General features: G+C 34.6%; 1 protein-coding gene across 3 annotated transcripts in view; it reads left to right on the forward strand.

Annotated features, from left to right (window-relative positions):
• Positions 1 to 21,658, forward strand: part of LOC136026636 (RUN domain-containing protein 1-like) — a 169,177-nt gene that overhangs the window by 39,007 nt on the left and 108,512 nt on the right. For all 3 annotated transcript variants that reach the window (XM_065703370.1, XM_065703383.1, XM_065703379.1), the window contains exon 2: positions 8,072 to 8,168. In XM_065703370.1, the coding sequence (XP_065559442.1) occupies positions 8,072 to 8,168 (97 nt within the window). The remainder of the gene's footprint in view (positions 1 to 8,071; positions 8,169 to 21,658) is intronic.

Here is a 21,658-nt window from a genome sequence, read left to right on the forward strand (position 1 = left end):
CCAGATTGTGAAGAACTGTGTCTCAAATCCTTGGAGGTGCTGTCAATTGCAAGCTGAGTCTTCAGCTCCATTTTGGCTAAATAGGGATTCTTTCTTTTTAACATTATGACTACTGCAGACAAAAAGATTTGACAATTTTTTGGAAAAGGGCATTTCTCTCCATACTCCCCATCCTTTACATTTCCGTATCCTTATCCCCCCTCTCCCGAGAAGTTGTTGAAGTTCACTGTTTTGACAGGCATTGTACATTGAGTAGAAATTTCTCACCACTTTTGCCAAACCATGTAGTGTCAGCAGAAACTTACACCATTATTCACCACATTAACAACCCTTTAATCAACCTGATTGCACAATAATGTGTTAATTAACTAGGAGCAGTAACTATCTTGCCAGTGATTGTGCTGGCGTTGTTTCACTTCTAACATTTTTTTTTTCTTTTGGGCACAACTTATGCTTTGCAGGAAAAGGCTTGCATTACATAGTTTCCACTTGACAGTCTTGTATGTTAATCTGAGTTGCAATTTTTATATTGTGTTGTATAACTCAGACTACAAGTCAGAGGTAATCAAAATAAGCACCATTTGACACAGAATATTTTGGCAAGAAGAACTGTGTCAAAAAGTGGCAATAAGAAGTTTGGCCAGATCTGTGGTTTCTGCTTGCAACCAATAACATCCTAAGAAAACAATTTTTTACTTCATAAGATGCATATAAATTATAGTTGACACATATTCCTTGTATTCTCCCTTTCATTCACTTCTTATTTATATTTTTTTTTTTACAAAAATGTTCCTTATTTACAAACCTGCTTAATTTTGGATTTGTAAAATTTATAATAGGAAACAAAATGTCATTCTTATAACACAGGCTCAAAAAATTGAACTAGTATTGCAAGAATTCGTTAAAGAAGTTAAATATTAACTTTGACTAAAATTTCATTTTATTTAAACATTCGTTTAGACTAAATAGCCTATGTGTTAAAATTCTAGTTTAGGGGCTTTTTGCTATCTTGGAAAGTAGTTTGGTTTGAGGAAAAAACTTTCAGGGATGTATATACAGCCTAAAGAATGTCCCAGGAAGGCGTTTTAATATTGCCATCTCTACCCTCCCTTTGTCTATAGAATGAGTAAAAAAAAGGTAAAGGATACGGCATTAGACTTTACAGTCCCTACCGGCGGTGCTGATCTCCGTTTCTTGGCCCTTCAGCCAGGAAGTGCAATGGGGGGTTGGGGGCCAGCCATCCTGTGCTTGCGCACACCCTTCCTGTTTACCTTCCCCAGATTTCTCCAGGTACCCATTTAGAGCTGGGTCGACTCTGGCTAAGCTTACAGAGTCACGCCACTGACCCCCGTCCCAACTGAAGAATTGAGTACACCGGGATTCGAACCCGCGTCCTCTCAGACAAAGGATCCCGAATCTAGCGCACCAACCAACTCGGCCAGGACGGGTACTGCAGGACGGGTACCAGGACGGGTATAGAATGAGTACTGCAGCTTATTTTTTGCTCGTGTTTGATCCCACATTAAAGTTAAAAGTATAAATATGCGCACAATTATTTTAGACACAATATTTAGTAATTAACTTCTTTATTTACAACTTTTCAATTTTAAATGCCAGCTAGACGTTCTATACAATATGCTACATACACAAAAACCAGGTTGGGATGTTACAACACAAAGACAGTTTTCATTGGCTGTCATCACAACTTAGATACCAATACAGTTATGAAAACTCGATTTATTTTTGGGACACAGTTCGCGGTAGCGATGCTAGCGCCTGGGGACAGGAACCTGGCAGCACAGCTTAGGTACCAATATTGGTATCTAAGTTGTGTATGCAACAAAACAAAATTGCGTTCCCGCCTATGGTGTTGATTTACGCGTTGGAGCGCGGGCTTGGAGGAGGCGCCAAGTTCAAAGCTCTGTACCAAAAGTTTCTCATGGGCAAGATAAGAGTTTTCATAACTGTATTGGTATCTAAGCTGTGGCTGTCAGCTATATAATTGTTGAAGGGCACAATATGCATGCTATGAATATTCTTGTACTGTGTGATTAGTTTTCTGTGTCTTCATTTTTGATTTTCTGGTTGGACCTAACTGAATCCTATTTTAAAGTTATAACTAGATCTCAAAAAGTTGTTTGGGCTAGACTGTATTAGTGAGGTTTTCAAGATTGAATTAATATACAAAAGTATGTCCAGGGAAGATGTTTTGATTTTTTTTTTTACTCTACACGTCTAAGAAAATTCAAATCAAAGGGCTTTTGTGGTATTGTGCTAGTCTAAGAATTCTCTGCTTAAAGCTAGATTAATGAAAACTTCAGGACTGGATGTAAAGCCTAAAGTTTGTCCAGGCAGGATGTTTTGAATTCTCTAACTCTCTCCCCTCATTCCAAAGGAAATCCTAAGCTTGAAATTTCATATGATTAAAGCACCTTTTTGGCATTGCACTTGTCCTATATAGTTTCAGCTTCACTCTTTTTTTTTAAAGAAAAACTTAGTTTAAAACAAAACTCTAGCTTATGAATATTTTGTTATCCTAGAAATTGGTTGGGTTAAGAAAATGAATATTTCAGGGATGTGCAGCCTAAAATATGTCCTGGAAAGGGGTTTTAATGTTTCTACCTCCATTCGTCTCTCCTCTAAACAATGAGCTTTAGAATTGGATGTAAGATGAAAGTTTGCTTCACTGCTTCATAACTAAAGCCTATATTACCAAGATGTATTCAATTATGTAACTTTACCCCCTAAGAAAATTTTAAGCTTGTTTATAGTTGGAAGTTCTTTTTTGGTATTGCACTATCGCCATTAATTTTTAACTTTGTTTTTTTTTTCTGTAAGAAAAACTTTCTTCAGAAAAATTAAGTTCTAGTTTAAGAGATTTTTGCTATCTTGGAAAGTGGTTAGGTTAAGAAAATTAAACTTTTGGGGATATATATTCATCCTAAAGTTTGTCTGGGGAAGACGTTGTAATGTCTTTACCTCCAACCCTCCCCCTCTATGTAATGAGTTTCAGGACTGGATTTGTAGCCTAAAGCTTGTCCAGGGAAAATATTTTGAATTGTTTAACTTCCCCTACCCCCAGATAGTTTATTATTGACTGAACTAGAAATCTTGTTTTTCACATCTACAACTACAAAACATGTAAAATTAAACTAAAAAAGAGAAATAAATACAACAAAAAGACAGAAAGGAAAAACAGAGAAAAAAGGACTACAATCTAAATAATAAACATATCACTTTAGAAGTATCAATGAAAAATTGAATCACTAAAGACCGAGTAAGTTTACAAACACTAAGCAAATACGAATCAAAAGAAAAAAAAAAATCAACTGCTCATTTAAACAATTTAACAAAAGCAAATGAAGGAAAAAAAATTAGCTCCTTCCCATGCTCCTTAGAAAATTCTAAGTTTATTTACATTTCAAGCGCGTTTTTTGTTAATGCTCATTACAATATATAGAAGGGGAGGGGTAGAGGTAGAGATGCTAAAACACATTCATAGGACATACTTAATAGGCTTTACATCAATCCCTGAAAGTTTCATTTTCCTAACCCAACTACTTTCCAAGATAGCAAAAGCTCCTAAAGTTGGGGCTTTATAATAAACATGAAATTGAGAATTTATTGTAAAATTAAAAATTTAATATAAAGTTCTTAAAATTCCACATCTATTATTTGACCACACTTTTTAAGCATGTTACAGATAGTATCTTGTTTCAAATAAATCTCAGAAAATTTTAAAATATCACTGCTATTCTTAATGTGAATTTTCCAAATATGAACCCACACGGTTTTCAAAAAAGTAAAATTAATATATTTTTTAAAAAAGGAAGAAAAATTAGATAAAAAGTAGACCTAAATGAAAAAGGTAATACCAAGAATATTTCTTAACTACAGTTTTTCTACATATCATTAAGTAAGTAGGCCTATCTTTTCTTATCATGTTTTCTTTTGATGGGCAAATCATTAAAGTTATACCAATAGGGGTAAAGCAAAGCAATGCAATTTTAGGAATGACATAAAGTATGTATTTTACAATTTGCTAGACTAGTTTTCAGAATTTTATAATATTTTATTTTGAAGAGTGTTTTCACTAAATAAGAACCTAAAAGCGCAATATAGGACATTAACTATAGGCAATGCAAAGCACCAGATCAGTGAAGGGTTAAGAGGGCACAATGTATTGTTCATTTTTTTCACCTTGGTAATTTGTATAGAAGGTGTTATTGACATCCGGAAAGGAGCTGATTCAATTGGAAATTGAATCAGCTTGCCTTTTTTAAGATTAAAAGTGATTGGAGCATCCCCCCTTTCACGCCAACCAATTTTCCCAACACATCCGATCAAATTTTGAAAACAAATAACTAGAGGTTTATAATTGTTAATATTAATTTTAATTATTAATGTGACCATATTAATGTGACTTCTCGCCCAAACAGACCAGGGATGGCCAAACGGCTATCTAGCCCTCCATAGTCAATCACTCAACACGCTTAAAAGACAAGCCACTTATTTATTATTAGGATGTTGATTTATAATATTGATAATAATTAGATAACTAATGTAAATGATAAATCAAATATAATTGATATGGAACAATGCAGCTTACCACCCTAATCCGGTCCTGGTCACCAAAACAACTCCCTTCACTGAGATAAAAGTCATTACCGCCCGAATCCTTTTGGGTTTTTCATACTATTTCACATTGAATGAATCCTTCCAAGTTCTCATACAATTTCACTGCCGACAATTCTTCCGCTGTGGGATTTCATAGCCTCAAAAGTTTTCACGATTCTTCTTTTCTTGCTTCTATTTGCATGCTTTATTTATATGGAAGACCTCCCTCAATCTCTGAATCAGGTTTGAAGTCCCGTTAGATATAATACTTTAGAGCTCACAGTTGTCTCCTCTTCTCTGTTTCGGGTTCAACACACCTATGACTCAATTAGGGTAGAATCTGAATTGGTTTGACAGTGCAAAGATAGTACAGCTTCGTCTCTCTTACACATCACTTTCCAGCTTGTGAATTAAGGTCTTAAATTGAAGTTTGCAATTATTAAATCTTGACTTTTTTGTTCACTTCGATTTTTCTTTTTTTTACACTTTTTTGGCAAGTCCAAGAAGCAAAAATAGCATAAATTTATTTTCTTATAAGAAGCTTCAGCTTTTTTGCAATAAAGTAGCTTAAAAATTGCAGTAATATTGGATTAAATTTTGGTGAGTTGCTTTAACTATGCATCTAAAGTTCATTTAATTACTTATAGTTTCCAAAAATTTCCATATATTTAATTTCATAAAAGTATTCTTATATTCAACTTTTAAAGATACCAAGGATAATATTCCACTTGAAATCTTAGTTTGACATAATTCCACCCTTCTGTAGGGTAAGCTAAAGCGGGGTGTTAACGTCATACGTATATGTATAACGCCATATTTTAACAGAAAACTCATGCAACTTCTTTAGTTTCACTACCTTGAAACAAAAATCATTTTGTAAAGTTTACTGTATTATTCTGTAAACTTCAAAACAAAATTAAAAAAAGGTTTTGGTGAGGGAAGTAAAGAGTGAAGATGAAACTTACAATGAGCACAATTTTTTTTTACACTACTTAACAGCAAGTACTAGAGGTTTATGTGGGCAGTGGCCCCCATCATATTTTAGATAAACCTCAGTATAAACAATCAGATATTAAATTGAAGATTAAATTTGAAAATAAAATCGATAAAAGAAACAAAAAGTAACATAGTTTTTAATTTGTTCGTGGGGATTTTTTGAATAGATTTTAGCAACCGCAATCCCGCACATATTCCAATTTATTTTTTATTTTGTTTTAACAAGGATATAACACCTGGTGACTACAGCTATTGCATAACAAGTAGTCTTCCAAAAGTGTTTTTGACTTTAAAGAGTCTTTGTGTTTATAAATAATGTACTACATGACAAATTTATTGAATGACGTTGCTATTGATTTTGATAGATGCTTGTAAGCTTAAGCCCAACTGAATCATAACAGCAGCTTAGCCATGCCCAACTTAAAAGGCCTCAGCATGATATGGCTGGATAGGCCAGCCATATCTGACTGTTCAGCATGAACAGTCAGATATTAAATTGGAAAAACAGGTTTTTTTCAAATCAAACTAAGGGGCGGCATTCAGCTTAAAATAAACATAAATTATTATGTACATGAAGTGGGCTGCCCCTTCATCAGCCATGCGCTCTTTGCGCTAAAGTTCTATTGTGGTTTAAGAATGCGTTTTAGGCCAAAAAAATGTCTAATGAAGCAAAATAAGATGTTTAATTATCTTTTATTATCAAAAACGAATGCGTTCTGTATATCTCTATAATAGCTATGAAATATTTTTATTTCTACTTTTTAATATCACCTCTTACCCTAAATATCAAAAATTAACAAATATACAACACTTCCTGAAGGCTTGATTGCTACGTCGAAGTACAATTCGTACTAGAGTTTTAGTGTTCGTCCTGGCGGTATTCATATTAGGTGGTTCACTCAGCCTCATTTGGGAGCTTATGATGCGAGGGCTGGGAGGATTAGAAAGATCGCAGAGAGCCTTACAGTTATAAATTTCCACACCAAAGTATGGCAGAAAACCAAACTGGGTGTCAGTAATAGAACACAAACTATATGTTTTCAAGCAAAAGTAATATAGTTGATTTATACAACACTGGGTGACCTGAAAGATGATGGTATGAGATACATAGGTCCTACTCATAACCAGATGGTACTTAATAAAGATATTTAATGAGCATAGCACGACCATAGAACAAATACATGGCGCAGATATTATCAACAATATCTTTCTTTTTAGAATTTTCTTTTTATTTTATTTTTTCATAGTTTTTTCTATCATAGACACTAACACTTAGAAATGCATAACACTTACAAGTAATTGAGTGTTACACTGAGCTTTGTTTCGTATTGTTGGTTATGTATTTTCTGAACCAAGTTGTGCTTGAAAACCAAACTGAATGTTACAAATAGAACACATATCGTGTATGTCTTTAAGCAAAGCAACTCCATTAAATTACACAGCACTAGGTGACCTCAAAGATGGATTGCACAACATACATTTGTTGATACATTCAGGTGATGCTTTATAAACATGTTTCATATGCTTAATCTACTATAAAACAAATACGGAGTTGTTGATTTGCATCAATGTCTCGAAAATAGTTTTGTTTAAATTTTAAATATTTTCTTTCCCCATAAACACTGACACTAAGGAGCCCATAGCACCCAAATACATTGAGGTCTGATTCATTTTGTCAGTAGAATATTTTGTTTGGTTTTATAAATTCAGATTCGTTGCAGAAGATCCAATATGTGAAGCCTTTTAAGTTTGAGCCATACTATTTTGGCCATTTCCCGGAGATTTTGCTGGATTTTTTTTGTAATTATTGTGTATAGTCATTAGATTTGGGTTTGATTGCAAAATTTCCAATCAGTAGCAGATTTGGGTCGAGACTAGTAAATTTTGTCCTTAAGCATTGGTGCTCTATTAATTTGAACTTAAAAAATGTTTTTATCATACTTATTTGATCTGTAAATAATTTTGATTTGTATTTTAATCTGCATTTTCTGAAAAGATAATTTTCGCTTTGTCAAGCATTTCCGTCAACATGTGTGTCAGGTAATTGAATTTTGAGGTAATCCACATGGAAATATCTAATTGTGAATTAAGCCAAAGGAAGCTGATGGCCCTCCCTAGAAAATGTTTGTATTACAAAAACCTGTTCTAAGTTTTGCAGCAAAAATCGGTGTCTTGCTAATTGTAATGCTTTAATTTCCTTTGCCATTGAAAAAGACGAAGGAAGGACAAACACTCAGAAATCACAAATTTGCTTTTTGAAAATAAGGGTTATTGTGATTTTTACGATTTCACAGGAACATATATTTAAAGCATCTAAATATTTAAAAATATCTTAAGACATAAGACTAGCCTAGCTGCAAAAATTTAGAAACAAAACTTTGATTTTTTTTTGGTTAAGAAGATGTTGACGATTCTAATGGACTCATAGGTCCAATTCACAGCTTTTCATATTTTACAGCTTCAGTGTTGGTGATAGTTCAAGATTGATTGAGCTTGAAGAAGAGCAAGAACAGCTTAACAATGCTTTACTGGCCTTGACAACTCATTTTGCTCAGGTGAAAAAGTTTTTTCTTTCAAGTTTTCTTTTTTTTGACATTTTCGTAGACAAGTGAGAAATGATATATCTCTCTTCATTCAAAGTTAGCCTTAAGAAATTTTTTCTGTAAAAAAATTGTGTAAATTGTGTTCAGGTGGTGGGACAAAAACTTCTTCTTTCGCCTCGACTTGCTTTTTCGTCAATATGAAAGACATATAACTGAACCTTTGATTCTTATGATTGTTCACGTGATGGGACAAACGCTTCTTTTTTTTTTCCAACGATTTATCAAGTCCAGGTTTTTGATTTTCAAAGATATGGTAGACATTGATGACCACCTTTATTCTTTTAAGTGTTCTGGTGGTGGGACAAAAACTTCTTCTTTTGCCCCTTCTCTTCTGTCATTATGCAAGACATATCGCTGAACATTTTCAAAGGTATGGTAGGCATTTATGATCTTATCCATGTTAGAATCCAAAACCCAATCATCATCGCTATCATCTTCAATTTCTTTGGTTCGTTTTACCTCGAAATGTCTTTTGTCATTATGAAATACATATTGCCGAGTCTTTGGTTTTATTTTAACAAAGGTATGGTAGGCATTAATGACCTTATCCATGTCAAAATCCCAAACCCAGTCATCATCGCTATCATTTTCAATTATGACACGTTTTGATTCTTGCTGTCCGGGTTGATTTTCATTGACTCGCTCAAATGCTCGGTGTCACATGTCTTCTAACCACGTGTGTCTTCGCTTTTCATTTTCATTTTTCACATGCCGCCGCGGTTCTTCTAACCGTATGTGTATTTGCTCTTCATTTTCATTTTTGACACATTTTTGGATTTTGATTTCTTCAGACAATTTAGTAACGTCTTTTACTTTAGCTGCCTGTGCTGGCGTTGTTACAATTGATGGTGCATCGTTTTTTGGGCCTTCCATCAGACATTATTTTTTACAAATAACAGAATGTTGGAAATTCAATAATCTTATTTAAACTATGCATGACATCATATAAGAAGATGCCTATATGATGTCATAAGAAATGATTATATGTTGTACTAACATGTGCTTGACGTAATTTGCTAAACCCCAAATTAAGGCTCCAAATGCATTTTGTCAGATTTCTTACCTATCTAGATTTTTTTTTTTTAAATAAAAATATCTCAACATCCCAATTTTCCCGATAAAAATGGAGCCGTTTTCGAGAAAAAATATATACATAAATACATATCTTGTGTATATATATATATATATATATATATATATATATATATATATATATATATATATATATATATATATATATATATATATATATATATATATATATATATATATATATATATATATATATATATATATATATATATATATATATATATATATATATATATATATATATATATATATATATATATATATATATATATATATATATATATATATATATATATATATATATATATATATATATATATATATATATATATATATATATATATATATATATATATATATATATATATATATATATATATATATATATATATATATATATATATATATATATATATATATATATATATATATATATACTAGCTGTTGGGGTGGCGCTTCGCGCCCCCCCAAGCCCCCCCCGCGCGCGTAAGTCGTTACGCGCCATTGTAGTTGTGTCCCTGTGTCCCACCTGTGAATATAGATAGATTTATATATGTGTTTCAAACTACGTAAAACTTGCGAATATACAACATTCTTGGCTTTCCCATTGTCTGTGCATATACAAAGCCTTATGTACTAATAATGACGTCATATGCGAACGCTCTTTTTACAAACAAACAAACATGCATACACACAACTCGTTTTTATATAGATAGATAGATAGATAGATACAATACAAATGAACTGCATAAAACTTGCGAATATACAACATTCTTTGCTGTCAAATTGTCGCTGCATATAAATAGATTGTCAGGTTTACCGACCCTCGAACATGCAACGTACAATTGTTCATGGGAAAAACAATCAGTATTAAGATCTATACCACATTTTTCTAATGATTGACCTTGAGCTTTGTTAATGGTGATTGCAAATGCTAATCGAATTGGAATTGCAATCTTTTAAATTAAAAAGGCAGATCCGTTGGAATCATGGGAATGCGAGGAATAAGAACAGCCTCACCCTCAAAAGGCCCTGTCAAGATTGTGGCCTCTATTAGGTTTTCCATTGTTTTTTTTTTACGGCAAGTCGCGTGCCATTGCAAAGCTTTGGTGGGCTGATATTTCTTAAAAGTATTATTGGTACGCCTATTTTTAGTTGTAGCACGTGTGGTGGAAACCCTGAAAGATCCACGGAATTTATTGGCCGTCGACTGACTTACCCTGTTTTCGACGTTCAAATACTTTATTTTTAGTATTCCACGTGTAATACGAAGGCACTTCAGTATACAGCAGTTTTTTTGCAAAAGAATAATTTTTGTAAAGCGAAAAGAAAGCGGTTAACTTTGTATCCGGTGGATTCAGGGCTCTTTGTTGCACGTTGGTTTCCGAGAAATAAACACGTTGACCATTCTGTAAATTTACCGCTAAGTGAACAACAGCTGGACTACGTTCATGTATCGGAAATGAAAGAATTCGCCAAACAGCTTCATTACTGCTTATGTATCTTCCAGCCTGATATTGTACGATTTCATCGATATCTTTGATTTCGGGCTGCAAGCCAAAAACTGCCATGTCACTGCCTTTGTTGACGTATTTACATATGTATTTGATTGCCTTTACGGAGTTACAGTATTCAACGTTTATGTGTGCATTAAATGTTTTTGATAATAACGGGGAATATGGAACAACCCACCTTATCTACTTCGATGGTGGTACCGTTACGCTTCTTTATTATTGCTGTTTTACCGCCATCTTCAGTAGATCTTCTTCTATATTGTGGGTAACCATCATTGCCAGTAATTGTGTTGGATACTAAAAGTCAAGGATATTGCTTTGTGCACCTTCCTTTGGCCATGCATGGTGAATTTTCGTTCAGTGCACCGCAAGGTCCATGTATCATATTTTTTACAATAATATCATGTAACCCCTTATCGACATTTTCATCAGGTATTTCAGCGGAAATCACATCATCAATTTCGTTCGAAGTTATTTTTTTATGTTGCCAGATTAGTATATGTGCGTGTGACAAACCTCGTTTTTGCCATTCCACTGAGTACATCCAGCATCGCACTGACCCAAACACTTCAAGTTTTACTATGTAGTTTATCAGTGATTTCAACTTTTGCCGGAAGACACGGGCCGTAATGTCATGTCTATGAACCGCCGATTGTCCTTGAAGTAAAATCTGCTGTATCTCGTCCCAAGATTGATTACATGTAAATGTAATAAATAAATCTGGACGACCATAGAGACGAACATACGCAATAGCATCTTGAGCATATTCATGCATATGACGGGGACTGCCAGCATATGACGAAGGTAAAATTGTTAATCTTCCCACGTTTGTGGTATTACCGTCATTTACAACTGCATCTCGCAAATGAATGTATTGTTCAGAGCGGAGCTTGGTCTGATTCAGGCGGATATATAGCAAACGTTCTGATTCAATTTTAGCATACATATCAACGACGTATTGGTGAAACAATTCACGGCATTTTAAAATATAATTTTCTTCATCCTGCCGAATCATTAGTCTATAGGAATAATAATGCATTGCACTGCATTTCTTATTCATTTCTTTGTTAGTGGCTGGATTCATCAATTTAATATTAAAGTGATAGCCGTCGGCTCCATCCCAAAAAATGATAGGATATTGTAGGGCATCGTAGCATCGATGAGTTTCAGCAATTCTTAACAACTGAGCGTTTCGCTTATGAAGAATAATATCTCGAGGTAAAAACTGATCACCGACCATAACGATTGCCACTTCGTCGATAGTTGGAGCATTGTATCTACGCACATGTTGGCCAGGAGGCGTTTTGTCAGCGGAAATAACAATTTTATGCGTATCAGTAGGCATCAAATCGATGGCTGTTTTGAACAGACGCACTAAATTATTATTTTCGTGGAAAAGATGTTGCAATTGGGAAACGATTGTCCTTTCAACTTTGGGAGAAATTTTGCAACGTGCATTCAATTCAGAATTTCTATCACTGATGAAGTACAATTGTAAAAATTTATGATTCTCGCCTGAGAATGGTAGAAGGGACCCTGCTCTATGATAAATTTGCCCTTTTACTTTGAAAGTAGACATTAATTGATCTGGATTTTCGATTTGGGCTCCAAACGACGTCATTTGGAAACATGAGTTATATTTTCTGATTTTTGACAAAAAACGCTTAGATTCTGACGTAGTTCCAGTAAGGAAAGTCTTCAATGGCTCTGGTGATGCAGCCAATAGAGGAAGTTTAACTTTTCCTGAGGCGCAACACATTCCCATTGTTTCACCATTGAATTTCAAGGCCTTGCAATAGGGACAAATTTTAGACATAGTCCCGATTTGAACACATCTACTCAAGCTATAATCATCGACTGGGCTGTACCTGAATGCCAGGCGATAACTTTCAGGTTGCTCTGATTCCTCGGCACGCTTTCTTTTCTTACTTTCTCTATCAGCAGCAAGCCTGATTTCTTGCTGTTCTTGTGATTCCTCGGCACGCCTTCTTTTTTCACTTTCTCGTTTAGCAGCAAGTCTGGTTTCATGTTGTTCTGGTAGTTCCTCGGCATGCCTTCTTTTTTCACTTTCTCTTTTAGCAGCAAGTCTGGTTTCGCGTTACTCTGGTAGTTCCTCGGCACGCTTTCTGTTCTTTCTTTCTCTATCAGCCTCAAGCCTGTTTCCTTGCTGTTCTTTTGATTCCTCGGCACGCTTTCTTTTCTTACTTTCTCTATCAGCCTCAAGCCTGTTTCCTTGCTGTTCTTTTGATTCCTCGGCACGCTTTCTTTTCTTACTTTCTCTATCAGCAGCAAGTTTTTTGGCATAGACTCTTTGAGCATCTTCCTCGGCTGTTGCCGTTGTAAGTTCATCAGTCATTTTAAAGTTAAACATTAATAGATTTCTACGTGAACGCATGTCTTAAATATCTTTAATGACGTCACCGTCATAACAAAAATGACGACAACTAACTTCATCACGACAGTCAACGCACAAACATGACGTCTCCCGACAGACAGACACATCCACAGACAACTTATTTATATATATATATATATATATATATATATATATATATATATATATATATATATATATATATATATATATATATATATATATATTTATATATATTTATATATATATATATATATATATATCTATATATATAAAAATAAGTTGTCTGTGTGTGGATCTGTGGATGGATCAGGTGACGTCATGTTTGTCCGCATATGACGTCTGAATTATTTCACACTAATACAAAAGAAGAAAAAAACTAAAAAAGGTAAAAACTACAAAAACAAGAGCTAAGAGCTCATATGGCACTTGTGACGAGGTCGGAAGAGCCGAGAGCTCATATGGTACGAGGTCGGAAGAGCCAAGAGCTCATTTGGACGAGGTCGGAAGAGCCAAGAGCCAAGAGCTCATTTGGCACTTGTGAGAAGGTCAGAACCTAAAGTTAAACTTTATAGCACAAGATCCTTCTAAATATCAAATTTCATTAAGATCTGGTCACCCTTTCGTAAGTTACAAATACCTCAATTTTCAAAATTACCTCCCCCCTCCCAATTCCACCAAAGAGAGCAGATCCGGTCCAGTTATGTCAGTCACGTATCTTAGACAGGTTTCTATTCTTCCCATCCAGTTTCATCCTGATCTCACCGCTTTAAGTATTTTCTAAGATTTCCGGTCCCCCCAACTGCCCCCCCCTAATTACGTTTGATCCGGTTGAGATTTAAAATAAGATATCAGAGTTACGAGGTCCTTCTAAATATGAAGTTTCATGAAGATCCGATCACTCCTTCGTAAGTTAAAAATACGTTATTTTTCTTATTTTTCAGAATTACCCCCCCCCCCCCGCAATTGAGCGGATCCGTTCCAATTATGTAAATTACGTATGCAAGACTTTTGCTTATTTTTCCAACCAAGTTTCATCCCAATCCTTCCAATCTAAGGGTTTCCCATCATTTTAGGTCTCCCCACCCCAAACTTCCCCCAATGTCACCAGATCCGGTCAGGATTTAAAATAAGAGCTTTGAGCCACGATATCCTTCTAAAAATCAAATTTCATGGAGATCCAATCACCCATTCGTAAGTTAAAAATACCTCATTTTTTCTAATTTTTCAGAATTAACCCCCCCCCCCCAACTACCCAAAAGAGAGCGGATCCGTTCCGTTTATGTCAATCATCTATCTAGGACTTGTGTTTATTTTTCCCACCATGTTTCATCCCGATCCCTCCACTCTAAGTGTTTTCCAAGTTTTAGGTTTCCCCCTCCCAACTCCCCGCCCCCATCACCAGATCCGGTCGGGATTTAAAATAAGAGCTCTAAGACACGATATCCTTCTAAACATCAAATTTCATTGAGATCCGATCACCCGTTCGTAAGTTGAAAATACCTCATTTTTCTAATTTTTAAGACTTACTCCCCCCCTCCCAACTACCCCAAAGAGAGCAAATAAGTTCCGATTATGTCAATCATGTATCTGGGACTTGCGCTTATTTTTCCCATCAAGTTTCATCCCGATCCCTCTACTCTAAGTGTTTTCCAAGATTTTAGGTTTCCCCCCTCCAACTCCCCCCAATGTCATCAGACCCAGTCGGGATTTAAAATAAGAGCTCTGAGACACAATATCATTCCAAACATCAAATTTCATTAAGATCCAATCACCCGCTCATAAGTTAAAAATACTTCATTTTTTCTATTTTTCCGAATTAACCGGCCCCTTCTCCCCCCCCCCAGATGGTCAAATCGGGAAAACGACTATTTCTAATTTAATCTGGTCCGGTCCCTGATACGCTTGCCAAATTTCATCGTCCTAGCTTACCTGGAAGTGCCTAAAGTAGCAAAACCGGGACTTTAGGTTTTCCCCCTCCAACTCCCCCCAATGTCATCAGATCCGGTCGGGATTAAAAATAAGAGCTCTAAGACACAATATCATTCCAAACATCAAATTTCATTAAGATCGAAATACCCGCTGATAAGTTAAAAATACTTCATTTTTTCTATTTTTTGCGAATTAACCGGGCCCCCACTCCCCCCCAGATGGTCAAATCGGGAAAACGACTATTTCTAATTTAATCTGGTCCGGTCCCTGATACGCTTGCCAAATTTCATCGTCCTAGCTTACCTGGAAGTGCCTAAAGTAGCAAAACCGGGACCGACAGACAGACCGACAGACAGACCGACAGACCGACAGACAGACCGACAGACAGACCGACAGAATTGGCGACTGCTATATGTCACTTGGTTAATACCAAGTGCCATAAAAACTAAAAAGAAAAAAAACTAAAAAAGCTAAAAAACTAAAAAAACTAAAAAAAGGTAAAAATCTAATAACTAAAAAAAAAACTGAAAAAAATAAAAAAAGGCAAAAACTACAAAAAAAAAACTAATAAAAAAACTAAAAAAGCTAAAAAACTAAAAAAACTAAAAAAAACTAAAAAAAGGTAAAAAACTAAAAAAAACTAAGAACTAAAAAAGAAAAAAACTAAAAAAAAGGAAAAAACTGAAAAATAAAAGAGAAAAAGAAAACTAAAAAAATATGAATAAATATATATAAAAATAAGTTGTTTGTGGGTTATGTCTGTCTGTCTGTCTGTCGAGTGACGTCGTGTTTGTCCGCATATGACGTCTGAATTATTTCACACTAATACAAAAGAAGAAAAAAAACTAAAAAAGGTAAAAACTACAAAAAAACTAAAAAGAAAAAAAACTAAAAAAGCTAAAAAACTAAAAAAAACTAAAAAAAGGTAAAAAACTAAAAACTAAAAAAAACTGAAAAAACTAAAAAAAGGCAAAAACTAAAAAAAAACTAAAAACTAATAAAAAAACTAAAAAAGCTAAAAAACTAAAAAAACTAAAAAAAGGTAAAAAACAAAAAAAAACTAAAAACTAAAAAAGAAAAAACTAAAAAAAAGGAAAAAACTGAAAAATAAGAGAAAAAGAAAACTAAAAAAATATTAATAAATATAAAAAATATAAATATAAATATAATATAAATTAGCAATCAACAAAGCACCGAGACACAAATGACGACCGGGACACAGGGAGTATAAATGACGACCAGGACATACGTAAAAAAAAAAAAACTAAAAAAACTAAAAAAATGGTAAAAACTACAAAAAAACTAAAAACTAATAAAAAAACTAAAAAATCTAAAAATCTAAATAAACTAAAAAAGAAAAAAAAGAAAAAAGGAAAAAAATAAAGGAGAAAAACAAAACTAAAAAACGAATGTATATACAGACCGGGACACCGGGATACAAATGACGACCGGGACACAGGGAATATAAATGACGACCGGGACACAGGGACACAACTACAATGGGGACGCCGGGGGGCACAGGGGGATATAAATGACGACCGGGACACCGGGACACAAGGAATATAAATGACGCCCGGGACACTCAAAGAGAAATCACAGACTTGAACACCGGGACACAAATGACGACCGGGACACAGGGAATATAAATGACGACCGGGACACAGGGACATAACTACAAAGGGGACGCCGGGGTGCACAGGGGGATATATAAATGACGATGGCGACTCAGGGAATGGTCGATTAGCAATCACCATCAACAAAGCTCAAGGGCAATCATTAGAATCATGAGGTATAGATCTGAATACGGATTGTTTTCCCATGGACCATTATATGTTGCATGTTCAAGAGTCGGTAAACCTGACAATCTATTTATATGCACAGACAATGGGACAGGAAAGAATGTTGTATATTCGCAAGTTTTACGTAGTTAAAAACATATATATATATATATATATATATATATATATATATATATATATATATATATATATATATATATATATATATATATATATATATATATATATATATATATATATATATCTATCTATATTCACAGGTGGGACATAGGGACACAACTACAATGGCGCGTAACTAATATGGCGCGTAACGACTTACGCGCGCGGGGGGGCTTGGGGGGGGCCACGAAGCGCCCCCACCAACTAGGTGTTGGGGTGGCGCGAATCGCCACCCCAACAGCTAGTATATATATATATATATATATATATATATATATATATATATATATATACACTAGCTGTAGGGGTGGTGCTTCGCGCCACCCCCACACCTAGTTGGTGGAGGCGCTTCGCGCTCCCCCAAGCCCCCCCCCCGCGCGTAAGTCGTTACGCGCCATATTAGTTACGCGCCATTGTAGTTGTGTCCCTGTGTCCCACCTGTGAATATAGATAGATATATATATGTTTTTAATTACGTAAAACTTGCGAATATACAACATTCATCGCTGTCCCATTGTCTGTGCATATAAATAGATTGTCAGGTTTACCGACTCTTGAACATGCAACATATAATTGTCCATGGGAAAAACAATCCGTATTCAGATCTATACATCATTATTCTAATGATTGCCCTTGAGCTTTGTGGATGGTGATTGCTAATCGAACATTCCCTGTGTCCCCGTCGTCATTTATATATCCCCCATGTGCCCCCGGCGTCCCCGTTGTAGTTGTGTCCCTGTGTCCCGGTCGTCATTTATATTTCCTGTGTCCCGGTCGTCATTTGTGTCCCGGTGTCTCGGTCTGTATATACATTCGTTTTTGAATTGGTCTTTTTTTTAGTTTTTTACCTTTTTTTTTTAGTTTTTTTTAGTTATACCTCATGATTCTAATGATTGCCCTTGAGCTTTGTTGATGGTGATTGCTAATCGAACATTCCATGTGCCCCCATCGTCATTTATATATCCCCCTGTGCCCCCCGGCGTCCCCGTTGTGGTTTTGTCCCTGTGTCCCGGTCGTCATTTATATTCCCTGTGTCCCGGTCGTCATTTGTATCCCGGTGTCCCGGTCTGTATATACATTCGTTTTTGAAATGGTATATGATGAAATAAATTTTGTATTTTTCCCATTTTTTCTTTTTAGTTTTTTTTTGGTTTTTACTTTTTTTTTAGTTTTTTTTTTCTTTTTTCTTTTTAGTTTTTTTTATTTTTATTTTTTTTTAGTTTTGTTTTTCTCCTTTATTTTTTATTTTTTTTCCTTTTTTTCTTTTTTTTTCTTTTTTATTTTTTTTAATTTTTTAGCTTTTTTAGTTTTTTTTATTAGTTTTTAGTTTTTTTTTCTTTTTAGTTTTTTTGTAGTTTTTATCTTTTTTTTTAGTTTTTTTAGTTTTTTTTACTTATGTCCTGGTCGTCATTTATACTCCCTGTGTCCCGGTCGTCATTTGTGTCCCGGTGCTTTGTTGATGGTGATGCTAATCGAACATTCCTTGTGTCCCGGTCGCTTTCTCTTTGAGTGTCCCGGTCGTCATTTATATTCCCTATGTGCCGGTGTCCCGGTCGTCATTTGTGTCCCGATGTCCCGGTCTGTAATTTCGTCAGTCGAAAACATGACGTCAGTCGACACACAAACATGACGTCACTCGACAGACAGACACACACACACACAGACAACTTATTTATATATATATACATATATATATATATATATATATATATATATATATATATATATATATATATATATATATATATATATATATATATATATATATATATATATATATATATAATTATTGGTCGTATATAAAGATAGTATATATTCGTACCGGGTGTCCCGGCACTCGGCAACGCGACAGGCTTCTATATATGGATCCTCATTGTCGCACTGGAGACAATTTGCTGTCTTTTACTGCTCAAGTCTTTTCAATATGGTTGATTGTTAAAGCAAGTCTGATTTTTAACAACGATATCTACTAAGCTTCAAACTTTTGGTTTTTTTTTTAAGGTTTTTGTAATTCCTTGTTAAAATATATAAAAATATTTTGCAATTACCTGCCGCCAGGCCGTGGCACACAGCAGGCCTATATATGGATTCTCATTGTCGCTTATCTTCTAACCGCAGACAATTTGCTGTGTTTCCATGCTACATTCGTTTCAAATATATTTGATTAATAGAGCAAGTCTTACATACAATACAAATTTTTTTTGTAATTACCAGTTTTTTGGTCTTTACGCAATCTAACGTCTTTTCATACTGTATCTGTTCAAAGATATTTGATCATTGAAGCTAATGGGATTTCTAACATGGATATGTACTAAGCTTCATAACTTTCGGTTTTCTTTTTTAAGGTTTTTGAACTGTTGTAATCCCTTGCCAATTAGAGAATCATTATTTGTAATCATTGAAAATTTTCGTTTTTCGGGCCATCCCACTGACATTGTATAACTGGTTGCGTTCAAAAAATATCTTTTTTAAGGTTTTTGAATTGTTGTAATCCATTGTAAAAATGACTATCTGAAAAATACTATTTTGATCTTCGTATGCAAGATTATGTTAAAGATATTTGCTATTGCGGTGTTGTACAAAGGGCTAGATTTCGTTCTTTACTATAATGGCATCGATGCACAATATTGAGGTCGGAGCCACTTTTCTTGTTTTTCAAGTCAATGAATTTTCCTCGTTATTCAAGCCAATAGACAGTTACTTTCCTATATAAGGATATTGGACCAGGCGGTTCTAATTGTGTTCTTCTTTTTTTTGATCTGAATCTAGTTTTAGAAAATACGGGCTATTGTATTTTTTAGTATGGGATATGGTTGTCTCTTACTAGGTTGCAAGCTACTATTACATCCCGGATTCTATTAATAACTACTACATGACACCCACTGTCTTAACTAATAATACCGCTGCAACTCGGATTAATATAAAAATCACAAACAGGGAAAAACCTATGGCTTTTTCTTACTTGGAATAGCAAGAGACGAACTTCAAAGAATCAGACAGCTAACTAAGTCCAATATGTACCATTGTTTGTTTTTTACTAGGTTTCAGCCATCTCTACTGCCATGATACCGATGAAATTTACAAAATCCCTAATTATGATTAACTAGACTGATCCTTTATGTAACATCATACGGGAGATCGGGATTCGATTCCCCATAGGAGAGAATTTTTAATATATTGAATTTAAAGATAAAATTTAAAAAGAAACTCGTTTTAATTGCCTTCTAGCTAAAATAATGAAGATAATATTAATGAACTACAGGATTCAGTTCCTTATGGCTAAAGTTCGTTCTTTACTATAACTTTGAAATTACAAACTAGCTTTGGAATTACAGTTTGAATTGTAAGAGACGAATTTCAGAAAATCAAGCAACTAAGGAAGTCAGATATTGCAAAATACCCTAGAAAAGGTCACTAGTGATGATACTGCTGTTAAAGCTGAGGCTACTAATATTAATTAACGTTTCAGTTTATGAGCTAGTGTTTGTTGTTTATTATAAGTAATGGTGTACTTCTTATTTTGATCTGACTCCATTTTTAGGAGTTATAGGTCATTTTAGTCTTTACTTTGAGGCGTGATCATCTCTTAATAGGTTGCTAGCTACCGCTGCAACCTGGTTAGCGGTTTTTAATTACAAAAGCACGCAGAGGTAACAAATTCCTAATGTTATAATGACATAAGAAACTACAGTGGTGTAGAAAAATGTAGTTTTTGTAAAAAATTTATTGTAATGTATATTTTTTTTAATTACATCAGGGGTTCAACCCCATCAATTTCCTTTAAAATTAGCTGTTAAACAGCTCTCTACAATGTTCCAGTGCCAAGTTATCTGAGGTGGAAAAGAAGAAACAAAAAAAGATGTCATGTATGCAGAATATCGTGATTGCAGCCACTTTTCTTGATTTTCAAGCATATTTATTTCCCTTGTTGTTCAAGCCAAGGGACGCCAAGTTTCCTTTATAGGGTTTTCAGACAATGCGGATCTAGTAATGTACTTCTTGTTTTGAACTGCCTGTTTTTAGGAGTTATGAGTTACTAGCTATATATAGTTATAGTTACTAGCTATATATATATATATACACTAGCTGTAGGGGTGGTGCTTCGCGCCACCCCCACACCTAGTTAGTGGGGGCGCTTCGCGCCCCCACAAGCCCCCCCGTGCTCGTAAGTCGTTACGCGCCATATTAGTTACGCGTCATTGTAGTTGTGTCCCTGTGTCCCACCTGTGAATATAGATAGATATATATATATGTTTTTAACTACGTAAAACTTGCGAATATACAACATTCTTGGCTGTCCCATTGTCTGTGCATATACAAAGCCTTATATACTTATAATGACGTCATATGCAAAGGCTCTTTTTACAAACAAACAAACATGCTTACATACAACTTATTTTTATATAGATAGATAGATTGATAGATAGATATACATATACAATACAAATTAACTACGTAAAACTTGCGAATATACAACATTCTTCGCTGTCCCATTGTCAGTGCATATAAATAGATTGTCAGGTTTACTGACCCTCGAACATGCAACATACAATTGTCCATGGGAAAAACAAT

The sequence above is a fragment of the Artemia franciscana genome, chromosome 1, assembly GCF_032884065.1.
Source record: "Artemia franciscana chromosome 1, ASM3288406v1, whole genome shotgun sequence".
Taxonomy (NCBI): domain Eukaryota; kingdom Metazoa; phylum Arthropoda; class Branchiopoda; order Anostraca; family Artemiidae; genus Artemia; species Artemia franciscana.